Source organism: Botryllus schlosseri, chromosome 1, assembly GCF_051294905.1.
Source record: "Botryllus schlosseri isolate E-star chromosome 1, Bs_hap1, whole genome shotgun sequence".
NCBI lineage: Eukaryota > Metazoa > Chordata > Ascidiacea > Stolidobranchia > Styelidae > Botryllus > Botryllus schlosseri.
The window spans coordinates 28,902,560-28,927,469 of NC_137236.1; the positions used below are offsets into that span (position 1 = coordinate 28,902,560).

The 24,910-nt window shown below is 41.6% G+C and overlaps 2 protein-coding genes and 1 long non-coding RNA gene across 3 annotated transcripts in view; 2 read left to right on the top strand and 1 right to left on the bottom strand.

Annotated features, from left to right (window-relative positions):
* LOC145435071 (microfibril-associated glycoprotein 4-like) overlaps positions 1-24,910 on the top strand; it is a 489,059-nt gene that overhangs the window by 137,664 nt on the left and 326,485 nt on the right. The gene's annotated exons all lie outside the window — the stretch shown is intronic.
* On the top strand, positions 15,219-16,896 carry LOC145435327 (uncharacterized). Its single transcript, XR_013913811.1, has 2 exons — positions 15,219-16,121; positions 16,468-16,896. It is a non-coding gene; the product is annotated as an uncharacterized LOC145435327 (long non-coding RNA).
* On the bottom strand, positions 19,733-21,238 carry LOC145435055 (uncharacterized). Its single transcript, XM_080312339.1, has one exon. It carries the CDS (start codon positions 20,991-20,993, stop codon positions 19,872-19,874), a length of 1,122 nt encoding a protein of 373 aa, XP_080168465.1. The 5' UTR covers positions 20,994-21,238; the 3' UTR covers positions 19,733-19,871.

A 24,910-nucleotide genomic window follows, 5' to 3' on the forward strand; every position in this document is an offset into this window, starting at 1 on the left:
TTCGCTATCCACCTACAGCTTGGATAAGGATGAGTATTCGCTATCCACCTACAGCTTGGATGAGTATTCGCTATCCCCCTACAGCTTGGATAAGGATGAGTATTCGCTATCCACCTACAGCTTGGATAAGAGTTCGCTATCCACCTACAGCTTGGATGAGAGTTCGCTCGCGGCACCCGAGTATTCGCTATCCACCTACACCTACAGCTTGGATGAGAATTCTCTATCCACCTACAGCTTGGATGAGAGTTCGCTATCCACCTACAGCTTGGATGAGAATTCGCTATCCACCTGCAGCTTGGATGAAATTCGCTACAGCTTGGATGACAATTCGCTACAGCTTGGATGACAATTCGCTATCTACCTATACAGTTTGGACGAGAATTCGCTATCTAGCTAGTCTCAACGAAGAAACTAAAAGCCTGGCGGATTTGAACAAGGCGATTGAGGAGAGCGCTGAAACTGAAAGGTTTGACAATGGAGTTATCCGGTATCGCTGTGACCGTTACCTGGCATTGCTGCGAGAAGACGTGCGATAGAACAAGGATGTTTTCAATAGTTCTTATTGAAATCAAATTTTACGAGATGCATAGGTGCCTCGCTGTGGTAACAAGTTTAAATTGAGGGATTTTGACATTCACTACTCGCATATATCAGTCCATTGGCAAGGTACTACAGAAGTAGGCCTACTGGTTTCCTATCGATATTTACGGAGCCAATTTAGCCATAGCGCACATTTACATTCGTGTATTTAACATGTCATTTAATATTTGTGTATTCATTTTTCTAGAATTCAGTTGCCGATAGATAACCGACGGTTCATGCCGAGTTTTTATCATTATCATAATTGGTATCGTACCATTATCATAATTGGTATCGCACCATTATCATAATTGGTATATTTCATCATCATATTAAAATAGACCTGGCACCAATCAATTCATTTTTAAGTTGCATTTTCCTCTCAGCACTGCTGGTTCACCAAGCGACGAGGGCAGGGCACCCTCTGTGTCATTCCGTTAGACCTGGCCTGGTTGAGGATACAATGAATACATATACCTCAGATTCGTTGACAAAGTTATGGTTTGGAAACTACATACCAGACAGGGTGCGATCAGAATGATCTCCACACCACTCCGTATTGAAATGCAACCCGTAACTGCCTACAGAGGGGATGCGTCCAGTCTGGCTACAAATCTGGTGTATGTAGCTTACAATTAATTAATTAATTAACCGATCTATACACATTGGGGTTTGATGATCGCTCTAGCATGCATCCCGGTGGTGTTCGTGACTATAACCGAAATCTTTAAAAATGAATGCAACCAAAATCGCAGATGGTTACACGACTAGAGCACGTTCGTCGGTAGCATCCATCTCATTTCGAATGTGAAAATTAAGCTAGGCAATTGTTGTGATACTTTCTTTTTCGCAAAGCAACTGCTGTGATACCTTTCTTTTTCGCAGACTTACACCGGCTACGTATAACGCCTGCAACAGCCAGAACGCCCATTTGTCACAAAAAAGCGGCTAGGATAGCCAAGGCAGCGGAAATGGCAATGAGGATGGAGGAGTCAATTGCGACTTGCCGAAATGGAAACGCATCACCGAGAAAGAGCACACCTCTTGACTGAGTTATGCAATTCGAAGAGAGCGCAGTTGATCTTTTCCTCCGAGCATAAAAAGTGACACAAGTCGAAAAGCGAACCACCCTTCAATAGCCGACTACATTTTCGAGCGCGCAATGGTAAGATTTACTACATTCGTTTCATTTTTCGCATTTTTCTTTGAGACAAATAGGACTCCCAATAAGCTGCAGTGATGATCATTACAATAAGGGTGTGCGAAGTCATCTGCGACCTTGTGGTCAAATGTTATAACGAGGCGTCGCGACGCTACTCCATGATATTCCGGTATGGCTGAGCTATTTAATTTGCCATGACATACGCGTGTTCTTGTCTTGGTGTTTGATTAACGCTGGTAGTCGAGTTGTGGGAAGACTTGTGAAGCCATCGTAGCTCAGGTTGTCGGGATGTGTCCGGTCGCGAGAAATTGAAACCAGTTTGGGACGACCAAGTCACATTGACTTAATTTTTGACCCGAGTCACGTTTTAGTCTCGAGACTAAGAGCAAAATTTTCGAGTTAATCTCAAGTCACCCAGTAATCAGAGTCAACTAAATCAATGAAGTCTTGTATATGTTCGCATTGTTCGCCATACGCTGGCGTGACTGATTTTGCGTTTTACCTCATTATTACATATCACAAATAAATTGACCGAAAACGCATTGATCAGAGACTAGAGAGAGCCCATGTAACAAACTTTTAAACTAGTAACGTAATATTGCATAGCAATATTTCATAGCAGGGGTTATAGATAGTTGCGAGTTCAAAAAATTGAGCATTCGAAAAATTGAGCAGTCTTAGTTTTAGTTGCGAATTTTTCAAGTTGCGAAGTTTAAAAAATGAGTAGGGCCTAGTTCTAGTTGCATTTTTCGAAAATCCAGTAGTTTTCAAAAATCCAGTAGATTGTGCAGTAGGGTTGTCCAAAATTTGGAAAATCTCAAAAAGTCTTCGTGATTGTGTCTCATTCTATAGATTATTGATAAAAAACAACAATTAGCCTGAAAGAAGCTTACAGGAAAGCCGTTAAGATTTCGGTCAAAGCGTTTGAAAGTAGCTGCTCAAGAATGGGCGTGCAACTGACCATAGAACGGCGTGCAACTGACCATAGAACGGCAAGAAGACTAGTAATCAAATAACCATGGCAGCAGCAGCTTGCTGATCAGGTGTCCAAGAAGTCTGCTACCGGCGGGGATTCTGAGTGCGCATTGTTAGTAGTAGTAGTTTGGCAGGTGATGATTTAAGATTAATTCAGGACATGTTGAGGTACGAAATCCATGATGAACAAACAACACCTGCTTCACAGAAGCTTTTACAGCATGACTGCTTCATTGTGAAGGAAACGGCTGAAGCCTACATGTCGTGTTTTCATCGAGAGAAAGCAAAGGCGCTTATGCAAGTGTTGAGCGAATTCACCGTTTTAGTACGGATCCACCATCAGTGAATACAAATGTATAAAGCTTAACAATGACACTATACTTTGTGTGATCTTATTGGATCCAAGTTGTAGTATATAGTGAAGTATTGAAGGTTCTAGGGATCGACTGAATCGGCCGGTTATGCTTGGCAGTTATACTTACAGCAAATTGCATTCACTTATAAGAGTTGTCAAAGTCCTTAATGATACTGCAGAATAGAGGTTCAAGGTAAGCACAGGCTATGTTGGATATGATATCCAAACTATGCTTGATGCTATATGCAGCATAGTCTGTGCTTTTCTTTACACCTCTTTTCTGCGGGATCAATAAGGACTTTGACATACCATATCCAGCACAGCCTGTGCGAGTGTGCGTACATTACCACCTCTTTTCTGCGTTATTATTAAGGACTTCAACAACGCCTACAAGTGCATTCAATTTGTTGTACGCATCTGATAAGGGCCAAGCATAACCGGGTGATTCCGCCGATCAATAGAGCATTTAAAACGTCACCTATACTACAGCTTCAGCCCAATAACATCACACAACGTATAGTGTCATTGTTAAGCTTTATATATTTGTATTCACTGATGGTGGATCCGTACTGAAACGGTGAATTCGCTCAACACTTGCATAAGCGCCTTTGCTTTCTCTCGATGAAAACACGACATGTAGGCTTCAGCCGTTTCCTTCACAATGAAGCAATCTAATGGAAAAGTCTATATTATGTATATATAAGCAACACAATGCAATGTGTGATCTCACAACGCAATGTGTGACCTTATAGGTCAATGACTGTAATGTTATGTAAGCTAACCTTACAGCTTGCCTTCGTTCAATCAGAAATTGCCTTACTTTCTTAGTGCTTAATTGCTTCACCGCCTAAATTGGCACTTTTTATTTAAAGCAGGGCCGGCCAACCCGTGGCCCGCGCGGTCATTTCCGAAATTTCTAATATCATCAAAAATGGATTGCACAGATTGTGAACTTGCAATGCCAACCAAAAATTTGATTGGTCAGGCCGCAACACTTGAGATGTGATGACTAAAATATCAGTTCCGACGCCATCAGCCTTTTACATATTGGTATATCTTCATTCACTACAATAAAGCAGAATAATTTTCGGTAGATTTATCGAAGGTTAAAATTTTCTACAAGCTAGGCGCAACATTTTGTCACTCGATTTCTTGTTTTTAATATTGTTGCCCTTTTGTGAAAATGCCCTTTTGTGAAAATGGAAGAACACCTAATGTATCAAATTGAGTCTAACTATATTCGCGATTACGAGACAAAGTGTCGTTCAACATATGCGACATTGCATTTGCGCTCGCAGTAGGACCGTCGACTATGAAACCTAGGCACGAAATGATTGACGCATGTTGGTCGCATCTTTCGATATCGGTATGTCCAAGCGCCGAATAGCCCAGTCCTCGCAAACTTGGCCCAACGATATACAGCAGGCCCGCTATATAGTCGAGTGACAAGATTATTGACCTATGAACTTGAAAAAATTTTCGCGCTTAGCGCGGCTAGTGGCCCGCGCAATCATTCATCGATCGAATGTGGCCCGTTGGCTGAAAAGGTTGGCCAGCCCTGATTTAAAGTATACAACAATATGACTTTATAACTCAAATATGACCTAACCAGGAAAATATGACTTTATATGACTTTATAACTTTCTTAATACACCCCATAGGGCCGTGGTTTTCGCGTTAAAAATGATTTCACGACTTACTAATGCATAGAAAAAAATATCACTTTAATGACTTTAAATGGCCCTAGTTATTACTCTGTCACATTACACAACATTTTTAGCCCAAACCAAAGTTATATTCGAAAACTTGACCTTCGAGACTCTGGAATTTTTTTGGTACTTATTTTGGTACTTAGTGTCACTACCTCAAAATATTAATCGCAGATATGGAAAGTTATCGGTGTCAGCTATGTGATGTGCAGTTCTCGCGAAGACATCGATTTGATGCGCATATGGCTATCCAACTACGGGGATGAAGCAAAGCAATGCCGCCGGGTCTGTGCAAAAGAGTTCAACCGGAAATCCAATCTATCCGGACATATAGCGACGCATTACAACTTGAAGACGCATCGATGTTGGATTTGAGACCGGGCATTTATGAGAGGGAGCGATCTGAACCGACACATCACACAATGAACCTTGGACAACAAGTACCGGTAATTAGTCGTTTCACAACTCGCGAGTCTAGATTACTTTTTACATCTGTGCTGCGACGCATCTTCCATAGCCATAGGCTACAGAGATTTACTCAGTAGAGAAAATCTCCCATGTTTAGATCAAGCGAGGATAGTGAAAAGGAATGTTCCCGTGTAGAGGAGAAAACCACCCGCGCTCTTGCTTTATAAATGCGTTAAGATTACCATATCACAATTCAACTTGTGCACAACTATGTGCGTCAAGTACAATGTACGCATGTTGGATTGGAAGTATGCAGCTCGACTGAAAATAATCAGGTTTATAAGGAATATATTTCAGTGATCAATTTTCAATCAACAGTGAATAATAATTAAGCGCTCTGTTAAGAATTGCTTTGCGGACCGGATAAAATCATCCCGCTGTCCGGATGCGGCATGCAGGCCGTATGTTAGACACCGCTGGTCTACAAGAGCCCAGCCGCTGGAGAGCAAAACTACTGTCGAAATGGTGTTAAGTGTACACTCGTAATCATTGTAGAGATTAATGAGCGCTGTTTTGTTCAGGGCTTGTGTCCCTCTCATTCGGTGCCTATAAAATGTTGACCGACCGATCGCTTGCATATCAGAAATTCTCTGCGGAAATATTGGCATCTCATATTATCTCAATCTGCTCGAATGCAGGTGTGAGAAGAATATTGCAAGCTGCGAGGTATCTGCGAAATATTGCAAGCTGCGAGGTATCTGCGAAAGTGAACCGGTTTCTATAAATCAGAGTCCACATCATGTCAAAGTCCTGAATCCGGTATCCAAATATCCAAATCCCAGTTACCCATCTCCGCCATTACGATGGCTAATTCTTGGTATCGTGTCGATAATGTACAGTTTAATTTGAACCGCAGATCACATGCCAGAGCAAGAATTCAGGAATCTTTATCGGGAAGTTGCAAGCGAGGAAGAGAAACGCAAAATCGCGTGTTTGGCAAAACTGGTAGGGATATGGTAATTACGGAGCTGAACACTGAACAGTGCACACGGCAGTAGAATTTGATTACGCGTTCATTTTGACGTTCGTCCTGTTGACCCTAAGGCGAGCCCAGCCGACCCGTGGCCGTTTTTGGAGGATCCACGCGGTTCCTCAGATAGGAATAGATGTCCGCGGTTTTTCCATACTTACATTCACGACAAATTACAAATTATATTCTTGATAAATATCACTAAGCTAATAGCAGCAGAAAATACACATTTTATTTGGTCGATAAATTGATTACCCCGAAAGAGTTGATAGTTCGGTTCGTAGATTGACGACAGGTTGATTGGTTGGTTAGAAAACACAATATTGCATAACAATGAACTTGAACAACTATACCACAATAAGCGTAGGTATAAGGTACCGACCGGTTTCTGGTGGCACGCGCTTTGTACGACGGCGATAGCACCCAATAAATGTTGTATGATATTGCGTGGCTCATTTTCAATTTCTGCGGTATCCTATGGTAGTATTGAAACATTCTTTCATGCTTACGGATATTATTGAATGGCCGCAGCTTTTTTGTTGTTGACCGACCGTCACGATGTGATTCCATTGACAGGAGATAATCGCCGAAAACATAACCTTGTTTCGAGATGACAAGAAGTGGGTGTGCGGTATACTGAAGGAGGCTTTGGCTATGTGTTAAGGTGATTCTGGGCGTATTACGGGACTTGACTAACTTGAATAAACAACGGGACTTGACTAACTTGAATAAACAACTAACTTGCTCCGACAGGCTCTGTGAATGCAGGACTGCTTAATACTGAATTGATGAATCTTGCCCTCAATTCGAGGCGCTGCAAGCAATGAACGACGAGAATCAAGCTTCGGAAGCTGCAGAGGTAGATGATCCAGACCAACTACGCAACGAGTTTACGAGCACCGAGGTAATTTAACGATAGATACCGTATTATTGAATGGCCGCCGCTAGTTTTCTTGTTGACCAACCGTCACGATGTGATTCCAATGACAGGAGATAATCGCCGTTACTCGGTGCTGATTTACTGTATCCAAGTCGATTTTGCCATTCATTTATTTAACCAAAATTGAGGATAAAATCTCACAGAGGAGGACATTTGGGTGTCCTCCGAGGACACTTTAAAAAAAAGTGGACAAAGACGTGTGGTAACCCTATCATAAATCATCTGATGTTGTTTACCGCCGCACAGGTAAAGTTTGAATTATATTCAGTACGAACCGGCGAATAGTATTTACGAGACTATAGCGAGGGGGGACTATAGCGATGGAAGGGAATTATGAATGAAGTTCTTCGTTAAGACTATAGTTGAGCAAGATATAGTACGGGCTATTATTGAATTTTTTCGCATGCTTGCTAAGATGTGTATTGGTAATCAAATGGTGTTTCGAATAGTAGTTCAATCACAATAATTTGCTTGATAGCGTTGGACTTGATATAAATGATGACTTTGGCCTTTTCCGTGACCTGAAATGTCAGTTTGGCGGCAGTGAACAGCGTGATACTTGTCAAGTTATTTATTGCTCTGAGCGTAATGCGTACTACCGGTCCGTTGGTATTTCAATGCTAAACCGCGGAAAAGTGTCGTTACCCATCACCGAATCTTGACGTGTTCTAGTTATGGCTTTTATATTAATTCATCAGCCCAAGTTTTGTCAACAGAAGGAGCTCGTGTACCATCTTAAAAAGTACATTGAACACTCTTGAGATACTTTTCACGCTGGTGACGTCATATCTCATACGATTGTTGATATACAATGTTCTTTCCAATTTTCTAGTCTAGTTGCTGACGATTAGCTCTTGACGAGTGTCAGCCGACTTCTATTCAACAATTTTATGCGGGAGTTCTGTCCCTCCAAGAAGCTCTTCAAATTCAACACTCGAACAAAATCGTCTTTTGCTACTGGATTCAGATTCGAGTACTCGAATCATTGTGCCCGGCCCCAATCAACTCTGCGTCGGGCCGCCTCTTGAATGCAGTCATCAATTGGTGACTGTCGAAGCTAGATGGCGAACTGGGTTATCAGTTCGTTGGAGGACGTCCCTTGTCTCGCACATGGGCCATGTGACATGGCCTTCGCCAAGGACATAATCCTTACGACCATGAATACCAGGTGCAGTTGGAATTGGCGGAGTGCGGGTTTTAAAGATCAACCCGTTCACGTGCGCGAGTCTTGGTTCATGACGACGGCAAGCAAAAAACCTGGGCGGTCAGCCCTCGTGACCAACCGATATCGCCGAAAACATAACCTTGTTTCGAGATGACGAGAAGTGGGTGTGCGGTATACTGAAGCAGGCTTTGGCTGTGTGTTAAGGTGATTCTGGGCGTTTATTAATTATGGGACTTGACAACTAACTTGCTCTGACAGGCTCTGAATGCAGAACTGCTTATCCACTAAATTGATGAACTTGCCCTCCATTCGAGGCGCTGCAAGCAATGAACGAGAATCGAGCTTCGGAAGCTGCAGAGGTAGATGATCCAGACCAGCTACGCAACGAGTTTACGAGCACCGAGGTAATTTAACGATTGATACATTATTATTGAATGAATGGCAGCAGCTTGCTTTGTTTTGTCGACCAACCGTCACGATGTGATTCGATAGCAGAAAACATAACCTTGTTTCGAGATGACGAGAAGTGGGTGTGCGGTATACTGAAGGTGGCTTTGGCTATGTGGCCTCCAAGTCGAGGCGCTGCAAGCAATGAACGAGAATCAAGCTTAGGAAGCTGGAGAGGTAGATGATCTAGACCAGCTACGCAACGAGTTCACGAGCACCGTGGTAATTGAAAATTGATACTGTATTCGAATAATATGTTTCATGCGTCACATCGTTTTAATCTGAGTCACCGGGAAGAGTTTCTATTGCGTGATAAGAGTACCCTGAACCCAATGCAAGTACTAACCCCGTACTAACTCAAAACCTCCACTATTTTGAATTGTATTTTTCACTCAGGTTACGGACATTGATATAATTGTGATTTGACTTGTTTACTCAACAGGTCAGACACGCGGACATCCTACACCAGCTACGGTCCTGCTCTAGCACCTAAGAGCGATTCTCAAGGGTATATGACCCTTATCTTTACCATTCAATTGCATAGTGTGGAGAATATTCGACTGCTCACTCTACGGCAACATTCCAATTATGTATGTATAGTGATGAATTCCTATCGATGTTCGGTTCGCGCGCACCTGTTCGCGAAGAGAAGTACTATTAAAGTCCATTTAGCGACGCACACCGATGTCAAGAACCACGAATGTGAGATTCGTGGTTCGAAGATTCCTTCAAACAGGAAATAATCTCCATACACACACAGTGGGACTCTTCGACGTAAAGAAGCACGGATGCGAGGATTGCGGAAGACGTTTTGCTAAAAAAAAAGCACATTGACCACTCACGCACGCTACAGTAAAAACATCTTATGGTTGTGAGATTTGCGAGAAATATTTCCCGCGGACAAGTACTCTACGCGGTCATTTGCTAACGCACATCGGGTGTAAAAATCACGGTTGCACCTACTGCGGGCAAAGACGCAGGCCCGGGAAATGCGGACCAAGTGCACGAAGAAGGGCACCGACAGTCTCGAGAGACTCGTAACCCCGGAGAGGCACGGTCGGATTCCCGAGGACGAAATGTGTGCATGTTTCGTTCGTCTCGTGTATCGGTACGGTGCAAAATGTTTTTACGCAGATCCTCACGTTTTCTCAGACCGTATTTAATCTGCGACGTATCTCATCATTGGTTGTGCGCGCACTGCGGCGCGAAGCGAACACATGGAATAAGGAGACGTACGTTCACGAAACGGTGTATCCGTCAGCAAGGCGCATTGCGCGAAAAAGCGAATATGGTTATTAGACTCGTTACAGTGTAGAAAGGCACGGGACTCGTTACCGTAGAAAGGCACGGTGTAACACGGGCTGACGAAACGTAAGTACTTCGCGTGTCGGGTCGCCAACCAGTATGTCGAGACGATATTTACGCAGGAGTGACTAACAAGAATGGAGGAAAACTTGGAAAATAGGACGTCACTCGACAGCCGGTCAAATTTTTAGTCCGCGTATTACCAAACGTCAAGCTGGAGCAGCCACTCATGCTGCGGAGACTGAAAGACAACGACAGGCTCTGCCAAACCGAGTGGTATGTCACTGAACAACGCATTTAGGCCGTTGGACTCTTCTCCGATACCTCGGATGTCACTCGATAGCTAGTTTCTCAAATCCGGATCCTTTTGACAGCGGACTGGGCTGCCCCACGTGCATGCCGGAGATACAGTGACAAAGCCGAAAAGTCTGGGACACTGCAGGCACCCAATCGGCGACGTTGATGGGCGCATGTTTGACGACTGTTTCATTTTAGACTTCGCTTATAGTAAACTTCTGTGCATTTTTAGACATCTTCTTTTCATGGAACTTCTTGGAGGTGCAGACCTTCAATATATATACACAAGAGAATAGTAGAATAGTATATTCTTATCTAAATGAACCCGAATCACAATGTTATTTCCCATTATCTAAGAACCCGAATCACAATGTTACTGCCCATTATCTAAGAACCCGAATCACAATGTTACTGCCCATTCTCTACACGAGTTGCTGACGTTACCCCTGACGAGGGTCAGCCGAAAGTATTTTGACTCATTTCAAGGTATAGTAGAGTGGGCTCATACGAATATATTTCTCTCATCTTCTTTGTTTATCTGCCGTTACGTAGAGGCCCCTGTTTATCTGCCCTTTTTATCTGCCGTTACGTAGAGGCCCCTATTTCATATTTGATTCCGAATTGCAAGTCCCTTACCCTTTTTACTGATGGTATCCAACAACAAGTGTTAGTTGAGAAGCTTGCAGCTATCATCAACTGGAGGGGCGATTTTTTTTAGGGGCCTCAGCTACTCTGATAACACGCTGAATCTGTGTCGTAATTATCACCGAATTGTGTCGATTATTGCTATAGTAGTGATTGAAACAGTGGTATTGAAACTGTTGATATTCTGGTGTGAAATGCAAGGTAGTAGTGGTGATATGTCATCGTTCTTCCACTGGCATGGTGCAGATCAAGATTTACAATGAAGGGTTCACGGAGTGGTTAGTTCTTCAGATATTTTCCTGACATCGACCACATATTGATCTTCGACTAGGCCTATTATTGAACAATCTAGCATCAAAACGGAAAGAACATTAAAAAGACGTGCGTGCAGACCCCTAATCAGTTTTTTACACACCTGGCCGACCCTCCCGACGTTTTGCAGTCAATATGAGGGTTGTCTGACGATACGTACAACAGTAAACTATCTCGTCAACCTTACACCCACACTCGCCGAGGGAGTGGTGCACCGGGTACTAGCCCGACCTGCCAGCCGACATCTATACTGATGTGGTGCGTTCTTTACCATATTCATCATATACTGGTGCACCGGACGCGTGCGCACCAGCATGAGTTATGCCTACAAACCGCCGATCGCAACGCCTGCATTGGTTACAACTATATGTGAAAGATGAAGGACGAGAAAGGACTCATCAAAGCGGGGTCAGTGGACGTGACGCTGATCGGTGACGTCACCAGAATATCGTAGAGCTGGTAGTTTCAAATACCATGCATGAAGTCACGCTCTCCAGAACAAAGATAAAAGGAGAGCCGTTATCCGGTATTCGTCGATACTGGTGAACTCGCGATAATAACTCGACAGGTGGGTAAGATCATATATTATTACTGATCTGATCACTTTTCGATTGCCATAGTTTGAACTAGTAGTTCTCCTGCTCTGTGTATTTCGCCCGTCGCTTAGGATGCTAGCTGAACAAGGGTATGAGATACAATACAGTCACAAGCGTCAACAAGATGCAGATAGATACGTAGACACCGTAGGTCTAACACGTAGCAAGTTGTCACAATCCCCTAACAGGAGTTAACGCCAGGCGTAGTGTAAAGTCGGGTAGCGGGTAGAGCGATAGCGAACACGAAGACGACAGCGGCCTCGGAAGAAGAAATTGGAAGACGCAAACGCCACGCCAACACGGCGTAAAAAGAATCGACCTGTCTCACACACGCGTCCTGTCCTGAACACGACAAACAAATAATGAGCGTACGTGTGAACGACAAACCCGTACCAGCGCGCATACAATAATCTCTCGGCGCGCGCGTCGAAGCGAAGGATATGTGAAGTGTGAACGCGATTCTCTCTAATTAACGAAATAGCAATTACGTAAGCATGTGTCTGAGCATCACCTTCCCAATAACATGACAATTTCCCTAGTAACTCGCTAACACAGGGTTTTCATAGTGTCCACTAGGGCTGTTCAAATTTGAAAGATTTTCAGGAAACCTCGTTCGCGTAATTTCAAATGATGGTTTAGTACCGGGGTGGCCAACCTTTTTACTATTCACCGCCGTATTGCGATTGCTTATGTAGCCTACAGCCGAATTCTAGGGCATAGACATCGTCGCAATGAGCTAACTGGACACCTAATACCCATGTTAAACTGTCCGTGTCCATTTCCGGTGAATTTTGTATTAATCTACTTTTTCATATCGTCTTACTCTCCGCATCAGAATCGCTAGTGGTGATGTGACGAATAGTTACTGGGTTCGCGCCAATATATTTTCAGATTCGCGTATGGATTTCGTCATTAATATTAGTAGTTTCGCATATTACTATCAAATATTTATCCTGTCTCAGCCCATGTGAACAGAATCACCGATAGACTGCATGGAGGGAGTGTTTTCGAAAATTCAGGGCTAGTTACAAATGATGATGCATATTCGGTAGGCCAATTGTTATAAGTCACCTTGCTGCATGCTGTTATTTCTTTACCTCCCATCAGGATTGTCGGTGTAGTGGTAATATTTTGGAATCTCCCAAACGTGCCAGAAACAAATTTCTTTCGTGAGGAGCACACGATTCCAAGGTGGTATTTCTGTAAGGGATGGATCATTTTCGTCCGCTGTTCGCATCTGTGTAGTCAGGGGCTCAGATTGCAAAGGGCGCTACTACATTAAAATCAAAAAGTGAAGTCTCATGGAATCGCGCTTAGCCCGAAGAAAAATTCAAGATCGGTTCAATCTCTCATAGCTTTAAAATCAATTTCCTAAAAATCGGGAGTCAAATCGTAAATTCAATTTTCATGTCGACGGCCGCCAACGCCCGCATACTAATTGAATTAGGTGTCCAGGGCAGCACAATTATCCTTCTGCGGCAGACTTGCACAAACTAAACATTTAGTTAGTTGACTGTCAATAGTCATTGGTCAACTGACTGACGTTTTTTGAGTAGTTCTAATTCTAGTTCTAGTTGCTGATTTCGAAAATTAAGTAGTTGTAGTCACTGGCGCAGCAACATGTGCTGCCGCCCCTGGCTTTGCTTAAAATGCCGCCCCCCCCCCCCCTAAGTAGACCGCAGCAAATTTCGACATAGATTCCTGTTCAAGCAATCTTGTCAATAAAAATAATTACAAATAATATGCCACGTCTCAGTCTCACCGTCTCAACGTTGATAAGGCCCAAAATAATAAAGACAAGAAATAGCGAACGAATGTATTCTGCAAATAGAAAATCAATAGCCGCCTCAAAGCAAAATCAGCGATAATACCCTCAAATTCAAGTTTTTGAACGTAGTCTCTTGCTATAGACAGAATGGATAGAGCTGATAGCCGATCATCATTCATGGTAGAACGTAAATAAGACTTAATCATTTGATCTTTGAGAAGCTTCTCACACAGCTCGCAATAGAAACACCAATGGTCTGATAAAGTTCCAGACACGAGCATAGATATCGTGTCGAATCAAGTAGATTTGCATTAACTAACCACTGTAAAACATCACACGCTGTTGCGCTACGATCAAACGTGGTTTAATTGCTCCGCACCAGCCCCTTAACCCTTTCAAAATCTCTAGTTAAACAACTTCATATGATCATATCTTAATTTGTGTACGTCCTAGAGGCCTCATATTGATTTGTACGAAAAGCTAGCCATCTTCTGATTTATATGATCCCTAATTCGAAGGTATAAGGCACAGGGTTGTAATGACTCGAGTCACGAATTTTTGGTGACTCGACTTGACTTGAGTCATTTTCTTGAAAAGGGAAAATGACTCGACTCGACTCGAGTCAATATTTGGATTGAATCGTCTTGTACTCGAGTCATTACGCATGACTCGACCCAAGTCATTGACTCGGCATATTTTATATGACTTGAAGATGAAGAAATTTGCGAATCGTACTGGCTAGGCCGTGAAACCTTGATTGGCCGTGTTTGGGCATACCAGGCACAGTTTAAAGCTACGAACGTTACTGGAAATAACACATTTCCGAAGTCATTATCATCCAACAAAATTGTTAAGAAGTGCAATGAAATCGGTATGGTCGAAAAATTACCAAAGTATCTTTAATGAGATGTATAACAGGTATTACGCTCTTTGTGGTGGCATAAAAGGTTTATATTTGGACTTCGACATAGTGCATCCGGTTGTGACGTCATAATGAGTGATACTCGATTACTCGACTCGACTCGAAGCATATTACGTGATTCAGAATCGAATCACGCAGGTACTAAATTTTGCCCAGCCCTACTCATAACCCCTCGTAACGACGAATGGCTGATTGGATACACGCTTTCTCGTCTGTTTGTTTTGTGCTATTCATCATGTTTTTTTACTACAATGGTTATTTACACCAGGCAGGGATATATAGAACTCCGGGATGGCTGACTGCGTCATCGCGGTATTACCTTATGGGTCCAGATTCGCGCATTCAGTTTTGATGCACGTTCCGGTCAGCCGCTTCGTCTGTGTGTAATTTTAAGTTTTTGAGAGCGTTAGAGGCATATGATATCCATGTTTATGTTATTATATAAAGCTAGAGGTTTACTAGGTTATGAGATGTTCAGGTAGTCTGAAACTTTGCGGTATTAGCCCTATTCCTTCAACAGCAATTTAACGGTATACCGGGCGGTACGGTCATTTACTCGCCTTCGGAATATCTCTGCTTGTGTAGTATCTTAGGTAACATGTTTTGCCGCGCTGATAATCGTGAGAAGATAACAAAATGTAGAATAATTTCCAACGTTGACATTGATATCCGCAGTATGATTTTGATTACGCCTTGCGGTATGTTTTTCATTTACCGGTATGCTATGCGAATGTATGTCACCATCCAAGGCTGTACACTGTACAGTGTACATTGTACAATTACAAGTGTACATTTACACTGTGCCGTGTCAACTATGAAGGCGACCGTTAGGAGGGACTTCGTCAGTTAAGATCTTGTACTATAGATTAATGTGTGAATATGCAGGTAGTGCTGGTATTGCAGGTTTACCGGTATTCCAGATCATTGCTGGATTATTCCTAGTAAGAATTGGAGCCACTGAGTACACCACCGGTGTGCAAGATTCAAGAGGCATTTCAATTAAGGATAACCAAACATTTAAATCTAATACAAACACAACACGTCAAGGTCGTTGCAGTTGTAAGTGTCCATAACAACTGTTGAATCCAATCTCTTGTTACAGATACTATTCATCAGTTACATGTCTAGTAAAACAAGGCAGGCATATGTTTGTTCATGAACGGCACCTCAATACTACAGTACTGGAATTATACTTCAACAGAAGTGCACTGTTGTGAACTGCCAATGGCTGACTCCCAGTATATGGCCACAGCATTTGTTGACCATTTGCTCTTACTGAAGCCATGAAGATGCCCACTCCCTTGAATGGATAAGCCAACACAATCGTCAGGACACGATACGACCCTGAGATACGGCCTGTCTTTACCATATAAACACTTATAGCCTATAGGCTATATAGGCCTGTACGATGGAGGAAGAGAAAACTCTGAAGATTGCTTTCAATTTGCAAGGTTTAGTCAAATCATCGCAATAACGCATGAACGTCTCCTCAGTCGGCCCAAGGTAAGTTTGGTTGATTCTAGTGATACGCTATTAAATGAGCGATTTACATTAATCCTGATGTGGTTAAAGTAGTCTGCATTGCTACTCAAGTAACAGTTGTATTCCCGGGCGTACGGTATTTAAACTTCCTCAAGTAGCTGTAGAAAGTGAAATGCCTGCAAGGTACTTAAGTTTGGAGATGGCTGCTTCAAAATTACAAGATGTATCTTCGAAAATAGGCAACACCTACTTGAGTACTGCAGTGAAGTAGAAGTTCTTCATTACTGACCAACTCTGCATACATCTTTATATATTCCTAATGTTAATTTGTGTCTCTAAATACATCATTTGTTCATTTATGTTGCAGATTCCGGAAAAACAAACGCGATGTTCCAGCATTTGCATCACGTCAACAGTGGATATCCTGATATAATATACTGGGCACATTCCATTGAAATCTTGGCAAAGATGGCCACGATCTGAATATTTGGATCTCGTGCCTCCTCACCGAGATGAATTTTTGTCATGGAATCATCTATCGGAAAATCTGCAAGACAATGATACTGAATATTTCTTAGCTGATAAATGGCATGAAATGCTTCAGGAGGCCCATTCGTGATGTACCGTTAAGCCATGGTGGTACTTTCTTCACTGCGGTCATGAAACTATTTCTCGGTGAACAAAATATCAGCTGAATTCAACAACTGGGTCTACCGAATGCTTCTTAAATTGATAATGATATGTACCAAACTGCTACCCTGGCTACATTTGAACCTGAAGAGAAGTATCAATGGTGTGTTGATTTCTTGATCAACTTTCATTGAGTGACATAGAAGCTGACAATGCTGCCATCACAATTTCGAGTTCTTACAGGCCGTGCTATCTTTTCGTTATTGGAAATGCTCCATGGTAGGGGTGCATTTAAAACAAACGGTGTTTAAAACATGCTTCAAACAGTGTTTTGAACAAAGGCCTTTTGAAAAAAATTCTTTTTAAGTTGTAAAATTATGCCATAATTGTGTAGATACTTTCCAAAATACGTGTTGTATGAGCCTACGGACGATTACCACCCGATATAGCCGACTAATATCGATATGGGATGGCTGGAACCCTCAAAATAGTCGGTTCAACAGCAATAGCCCAGATATTTCGTCAAAGGAGGTATAGTTACATCATATTTTCAATTGTCAATGTCAATCCAATATGACGTCACTATTGAATATTCTTGACGTCATGGCTTAAAAAAGTATGTTTTATACAAGGGCCTGGTTTTAAACATGTTTGTCGATTGTAATTGTCGATTAACGCGAATTGAAACGGTTAATTTAACCAATCCTATTAACCCCCCCCCCCCCCTCCCAGCTGCAAGGTTTCCGACACTGGCTTGTAAATAGGTAAAAGACGCTGATATTATTCGTTATTCACCCTGTTATTCATGGCCTGATGCAAATTATATGATGTGTAGAAATTAAACACATTCATGATTTACTGAAATTCAGAGCTGTCATAGTTTACTTGGTTGGCTATACAGCAGTGTCACACTTTACTAGGTTGGCTATACAGCAGTAAGGTTGTGATAAGGGAAGAATGTCTAGCTTATTCACTAACTATTCCGCAAATGGTAGAGGATCGTTATTCTAGAAACAGCTGTATCGCTAGCTTGCAAAAAAGTGGATATTTCGAGGCAGATTGCAGGTAACTTTCTGGACCTACTTAGGTAAAGGCCAAAATGAAGTCAGCCATCCCGGAGTTCTATATATCCCTGACACCAGGCCAATATTCTTTATTATGATTCCGCATCTGAAGACTTGGAGCACGGTCCACTTCCAGCAGATCGGATGGCGAGGAACCTACATAAGCGTTTCACGTCTGTAATCATCTGTTACATGCAGAACCTTAACCGCTCGACCCAATTCCCCAATTGGTGCATCGAGCTTGAAGAGAGACCAAAATTATCTCAGGAATCAACATAAATTATTGAGTATTTGTTGGAAGCGTTATTGAACTTCTTTCAAATTTTCTTGGCGCGTTGCGCGAATTGGCATTGTTAAAAGTCTTGGTTTTAATACCCATCTCCCTAATAGAATAATACGCATAATTTATAAAAATAGGCCTTTCGATGTCGGCCATTACTGCGCCATTACAGACCAAGACATATGAAGTTTTGGCCAACATGCGATTCCGCGAATTGTGCAGCCAAAAATGTCGACAGTGAGAAAACCTCTGCCGAAAAGCATCGAAACCTTCAGTGTATGTATGCTGAATTGTCCATGGACTATATACGGTAGGCGCCTAAATGACTGTCTCCAAATATTGCTGTCGCCAAAAATTCGTAGTAGTATATGTAATTGGCAATATCATTGACCGAATGCCATCATGAATTTCGAAAAATATTCACGCTAGGCGCGACCAGATAACTGTAACACACTGACAACATAAAAACTGGCACCCACGAGCAGTGGTTTAAACATTAATCGCGAAAGGGCGTCTAGCTGGTCGCGACATGAAATTTGGATGAAAAGTGGGTCGCGAACTGAAAAAGGTTGAGAAGCACTGTACTAGAACATACGCCATTCGAGTAGATGCATAAAATACGAATATATCCTCCTCCACGCAGGCTACACATCATGCATTTATGATATGCATGTGCATTTGGGTTGTTCAAAAATATCTTTTTCCGGATCCAGTGATTCACTGACTAATTGTCAGGTTACCCTAAAAACGCTGCACACAAAATTTGGTTCAATTCCAACAAGTAGAAGCCGCCGCAGAGACAATTAAAATTCTTAATTACATATGAATAAAAAGAAATTGAAAAAAAATGAATTCTTCTGTCACTCCCATGTTGAGTTGTCTTCAAAAACGATGCAAAACAAATATGACTCAATTCCAACCTGTAGAAATGAAGATACTGCAGTTGAAGGTGCTGAATTTGCAAAAATAGCAATGTCGGTGAGGTAATCTCATCCTAGCAAAAGATTTCCCACATATTTCAAAATTAAAACGTTCGGTACCAGCATGCATATCCATTCATATGACGTTTGAGGGTGCGCTTCTGCACAAATGCATCGCCACATATGTGACATTTACGGTATGTTTTACTTGAACATGCATGTCCAATTGGCCATATGACTCTAGTGATGCGCTTGTGATTAAATGCTTTCACTCATGTAACACATTCATGATTTCTCGTCCCAGCATGCATTTTCATATGAATCTGGAGGCGGCGTCGCTGGAAAAATGCATTGCCACATATTTCACATGTTTGAGTTTGGATGTCAGCATGTATCTCCATATGCTTCTTGAGGTAACTTTTATTTGCGAACAAATATTTTCCCACATAAGTCACACTTGAAACTTTCGACATCGGCATGATCACTCATATGATCCTTGAGGTTACCCTTCCAAGTGAATAGTTTCCCACATACATCGCATTCATAATTTTTGATTCCAGCATGCGTGACCATATGAATCTTGAGGCCGCATAGTTGCGAAAATAGATTTCCACATATTTCACATTTATAAGTTTCAATGTCCGAATGTGTCTTGATATGCTCCTTGAGGTAACTTTTGCGAACAAATACTTTCCCACATATGTCACATTCTGGACTTTTTACGTCGGCGATACACATATCTGCCTTGAGGTTACCCTTCCGAGTAAATAGTTTCCAACATACATCTCATTTATGATTTTTGATTCCAGCATGTATGTATATCCATATGAATCTTGAGGCTGCGTTGCTGCGAAAATGCATTCCTACATATTTCACATTACCGAGTTTTCACGTCCGCATGTATCTTGATATGCTTCTTGAGGTAACTTTTGCCAGCAAATACTTTCCCACAAATGTCACATTCGTGGTTTTTGACGCTAACATGTGTACCCAAATGGACATCAAGGTGGTATTTAGTCCTAAATGATTTTCCACATATATCACAAACATGAATTTTAATATCGGCATGAACATTCATATGAATTTTAAGGCTAACGTTCCGAGTAAATCGTTTCCCACATACATCACATTCATAATTTTTGATATCGGCATGTATGTTCATATGTTTCTTGAGGTTACTCTTCTGAGTAAATCGTCCCCCACATACATCACATTCATAATTTTTGATATCGGCATGTATGTTCATATGTTTCTTGAGGTTACTCTTCTGAGTAAATCGTCCCCCACATACATCACATTCATAATTTGTTTTGCGGGCATGCGTATCCATATGATGGCGAAGGTCGCATCTATCAGCAAATCCTCTCCCACATATATCACATTTATGATTTTTCACACTGGCATGACGCTTCAGGTGTTGTTCTAGGCCAGGTTTCTGAAAAAATGCTTTCTCACATATATCACATTTATAATTTTTGATGCTCGAATGTATCTGAATATGAACCTTGAGGCGTGCTTTCAAACCGAAGGCTTTCCCACATATATCACATTTATGACTTTTGACGTCGGAGTGATTACTCATATGAGCCTTGAGGTTACCTTTCCGAGTAAACAGTTTCCCACATACATCGCATTCATAATTTTCGATTCCAGCATGCATAGCCATATGAGTCTTGAGGCCGCGTTGCTGCGAAAATGCATACCCACATATTTCACATTTATGAGTTTTGATGTCGGCGTGTATCTCCATATGCTCTTTGCGGTTACTTTTGGAAGCAAATACTTTCCCACAGATGTCACATTTATGATTCTTGATGCCATAGTGCACATCATCCATATGATGCTTAAGATTACACTTCCATCTCAACGCTTTTCCACATACATCACATCTATGAATTTTAACGGCAGTATGCAAATCCATATGAAGGTTGAGGCTACCCTTCTGAGCAAAGGTTTTCCAACAAATTTTACACTTATGATTGTTGGCCACTGCATGCATATCCTTATCAAGCTTCGGGTTACTGTTCCGACAAAGTTCTTGACTGAAAATATCAGTTTGATGATCTTCTAAATTGTGATGAATGGAATAATAGGAATCACAGGTATCACAGAACTCAGAGATAATATCTGAGTTGGACTGTTCGGACAAATTTTGTGAACTCTATTCAGCACATATAACTTGGTTCAATGACAGCAGGACATCATCTGATATGTATGAAGCTGTGGAAAAAGATAATCATTAGATTGTTGACTGCGCAATTGCTATGCCCTATTCTAGTACATAATTCAACATAGCGAAACAAATGTATAAAGAGCATCATCAGTATATCACTTTTGTTTCACTCAAACTATAACGAGAGAGCAAAGTTACGAAGGAGTTATTGAGATGAATGTTAGTGTTGAAATAACTAAACTAGAAAACAGAGCTATGTGGTAAAAGTGCACTTATATCGTTTAATTCAGTGGTTCACAAACTTTTTTAGACACGCCTCCTTTTATGATGGTGACAAATTCCGCATCCTCTCATCGTCATATCACAATGGATAGTTTGATGACATGGAAGGTAGTGACTGATGAGAGAATTCTCAAATGTGAAATTAGGACTCTACACAGAGCAGTTCCGCGCCCCTTCACATGCTTTCACGCCGCCCTGGGGGCGCCCATAGTTTGAGAACCACTGCTGGTCCAATTAAATAAAGATTATTTCTCACAGAATATAGCACACGGCACGAAAGATGTGGCTATGAGCGGCATTGATCAATATGTCAGGAAGGATTTCTTCAGTACTTTATCATATGCTTCATTCATAGTAAAACTGGGAAATACACACATAATCCTAGGAACGACCTGTCTATTGGGGAAAATGGCGAGATTGCACTCAATTTTGAAAATTTCAGTAATTGAGACAAATTGTTATCCCTATGCAATACATGAAGAGCTCAGATTACAGAATAGCGGTCACGGTTGTAATGACTCGAGTCACGATTTTTTGGAGACTCGTCTTGAATCAAATCATTTTACAAATGCGTAATATAATTTGATTCGATTCAATTTGTGCATTGACTCGACTTGTGCTCGAGTCATTGTGCATTGAGTCGAACGAAGTCATATGACTGGAGACTATGACCGCCAAGACAGACATTTCATTGAGACTTCGAAGAATAGTAGAGTCACCACATTATTGGTAATTCGTCTCCACCAGTCCTGATACTTGAGAAATAAGGTGAGAAACTTTCAGGACTGAGGAAAATTATGATATTATCAATGCGAGCGAAGCCATTCTATATCACTCGAGCAGAGTTGAGAAAATCGGGTTGAACAGGATCAAACTAAAAATGGAGCAGTGAACACTATGACTCGGACTCTACTTACTGACTTACTTGACTCAGTGATAAATTAAAAATGACTCGACTTGACTCGAGTCAAAACTATAAAACTGAGATCGACTTGTGACTCGGAGCCTTGTGACTTCGTTACAACCCTGCTGAGTGGTAAGCAAGCGACTAAAAAAACGACCGCCAAGCCGGCCAGCAGATTAGTGGGTAACACTAGGATTCTGAGCGGCCTGCAGACTGTTACCGATCTTGCGTGATAATTATAGTTCTTTATTTTCTTTGATTCTTTGTTTTACATATTAGTAACTTGACAAGCATGGCATATTCCGTCACGAAGGGTCCTTCCATTTTTCTTTCAGTGATAATTAATACCTTGCCTCAAGCCGTAAAATTAATCGAGGTGCAATTTGAGCTAATTAGTAGGGATGGTGTGAACCTCTGAAAGGTTCAGGTTCGTGTGAACGCGAACCTTTTTGAAAGGTTCTGTGTGAACACGAACGTGAACCTCATGACGTCCCCTGACGTCATATTGCCAATTCCAACCCTATATTTCAATAAAGTGATAGCCTATATTTATATCAATGTGCACGATACCTAGCGACGACTCGGGTCACATAATGCCACAATGCTGAATTAGATATTGACGTTCTAAACGTCACAAAATGTATCAACTGAGGCAACCAAATGACATAATAATCCCATAAAATCAATATCTTCCGTCTCTTTGCCAACGATTTCGACGAGGACTTGTAAGGGAATATAAGCTTACGCCTTAACTGTCTCGGCCAGATATTGATATTGAGCAGAGTGTAAAACGGGTTTCTATACTTGCTACCGATATTACCCCAGCAACAAAAGCTATACAGCATCAGTAGCCAAACCCCAACCGCATGGATTTTGCTTCTATGATACAATAAACATATAAACTCAAGATTGACCCTGTACACCTGCTAGATTTTTTACATCATGACAACGATGCCAATTCCATTGATTGGTTGAATAAGTGTCGTTCACTGATTACATGTAGTGTATTTTACTCTTAATGTTGTGTCATTACGGGTCAAGCTCAAAGCAGAGAGTCACAAATATCCGCAAACGGAAAGCTGGATATTTCGAGCAAATTTTTGCAACAAAGCAAGTAGAATTTTTGAAATTGCGAAGGTGCATATGCTCGTTTAGTGTTGACTTTTTTATGCTGCAAGCGCCATGTATAGAGTGGCCCGCAGTTGAAATGTAATAAATTTCAACCAAAGATGTTATAATGAAGTGAAAAAGGTTCACAGTGCCGAACCCACCAAGGTTCGTTTGTGAACGTGAACGTCTAAATTTCTGAGGTTCACACACAGAACGCGAACGTGAACCTCACGTTCAGACCATCCCTACTAATTAGTGTACCGTAGTGACTGTTGGTTAGCATCACCGAATGAATCTAAGTGTTCCAACTTGAGAAAGATGGCCACGAAATCACTTGTCCTGTTTGGATCGTACATTGCGAGCAAACATTTTTCACCTTGAACATTAACAAGACAAAGCTGCGTTCCAATTTAATTGATGTTCATGTGCAGTCTTTACTAATGGTTTCTGCGTCCGACATGCAGCCATTGTCCAAAGAACTTTTTCACAACTTTGATCGCAAACATGTCACATTAGCTTCAACAACTATTGTTGAATTAATAAATTCATTAAGTACTGTCTTTTACCTCTGTGCTATGAACATAAACTTTACACAAAATCGTATTTTGTTTAAGTGGATTGACTTATCGATTCAGGAATCCGGCCTGTCATTTTCCCATACAACGTCCGTCGACTGAAGAAGTTAACCCCCCTAAACTATTACAGTTGTTCCCAACCATATTTGTTACAAGCTAGAGATCGTCAAGCATTGTGTCGCTCTTATATCAATAAAATTGACTGAACTATTTAACATTACCGCCGCACAATCAACCCATTTCTCTTAAATCTTCACCAGGTGGCGATATCGAGCCCTCTGGGAACCACTGCTCTCTGGCATTGTGGTGAGGAAAAGTTTCTAGTTTCATTGTGTCCAAGTCACGATATTCATTACACCCCTGTAAAACTCATACAAGTAGAACACCCTTGGCAAATTTTGGTAGACCCTAGGTCAGTGGTTGGTAACCTGTTGAAATGTGGGGACCTCCAACACTAATCTGCCTGCCTTTTTGTGATGTCTCATTCTATAGTTATTGATAAAAAACAATGAGCCTGAAAGAAACTCACGGGAAAGCCGTTAGGATTCCGACCAAAGCGTTTGGAAGTAGCTGCTGAAGAGTGGGCGTGTCAACGAGCATAGAACTACGAGAATACTAGTGATCACAAAACCACGGCGTTGGATTGGCTAATCGGCTGCGACATTACAGCTGAGCAATTTTAGGAATTTTGGACATTAGTACAATGGCAGATTTCGACACTTACGTATGACCAAACATCGTGTTTCAGGCATGTCTGAAGAGAAAGTGACGTTTATTTCACGGGTTTACATCTTGATAAAGGCCAATGTTAGAGTTTAGAATTATTCATGAAATTGCTTATTATTGAAAAATTAATTTGACACTGATTTGGT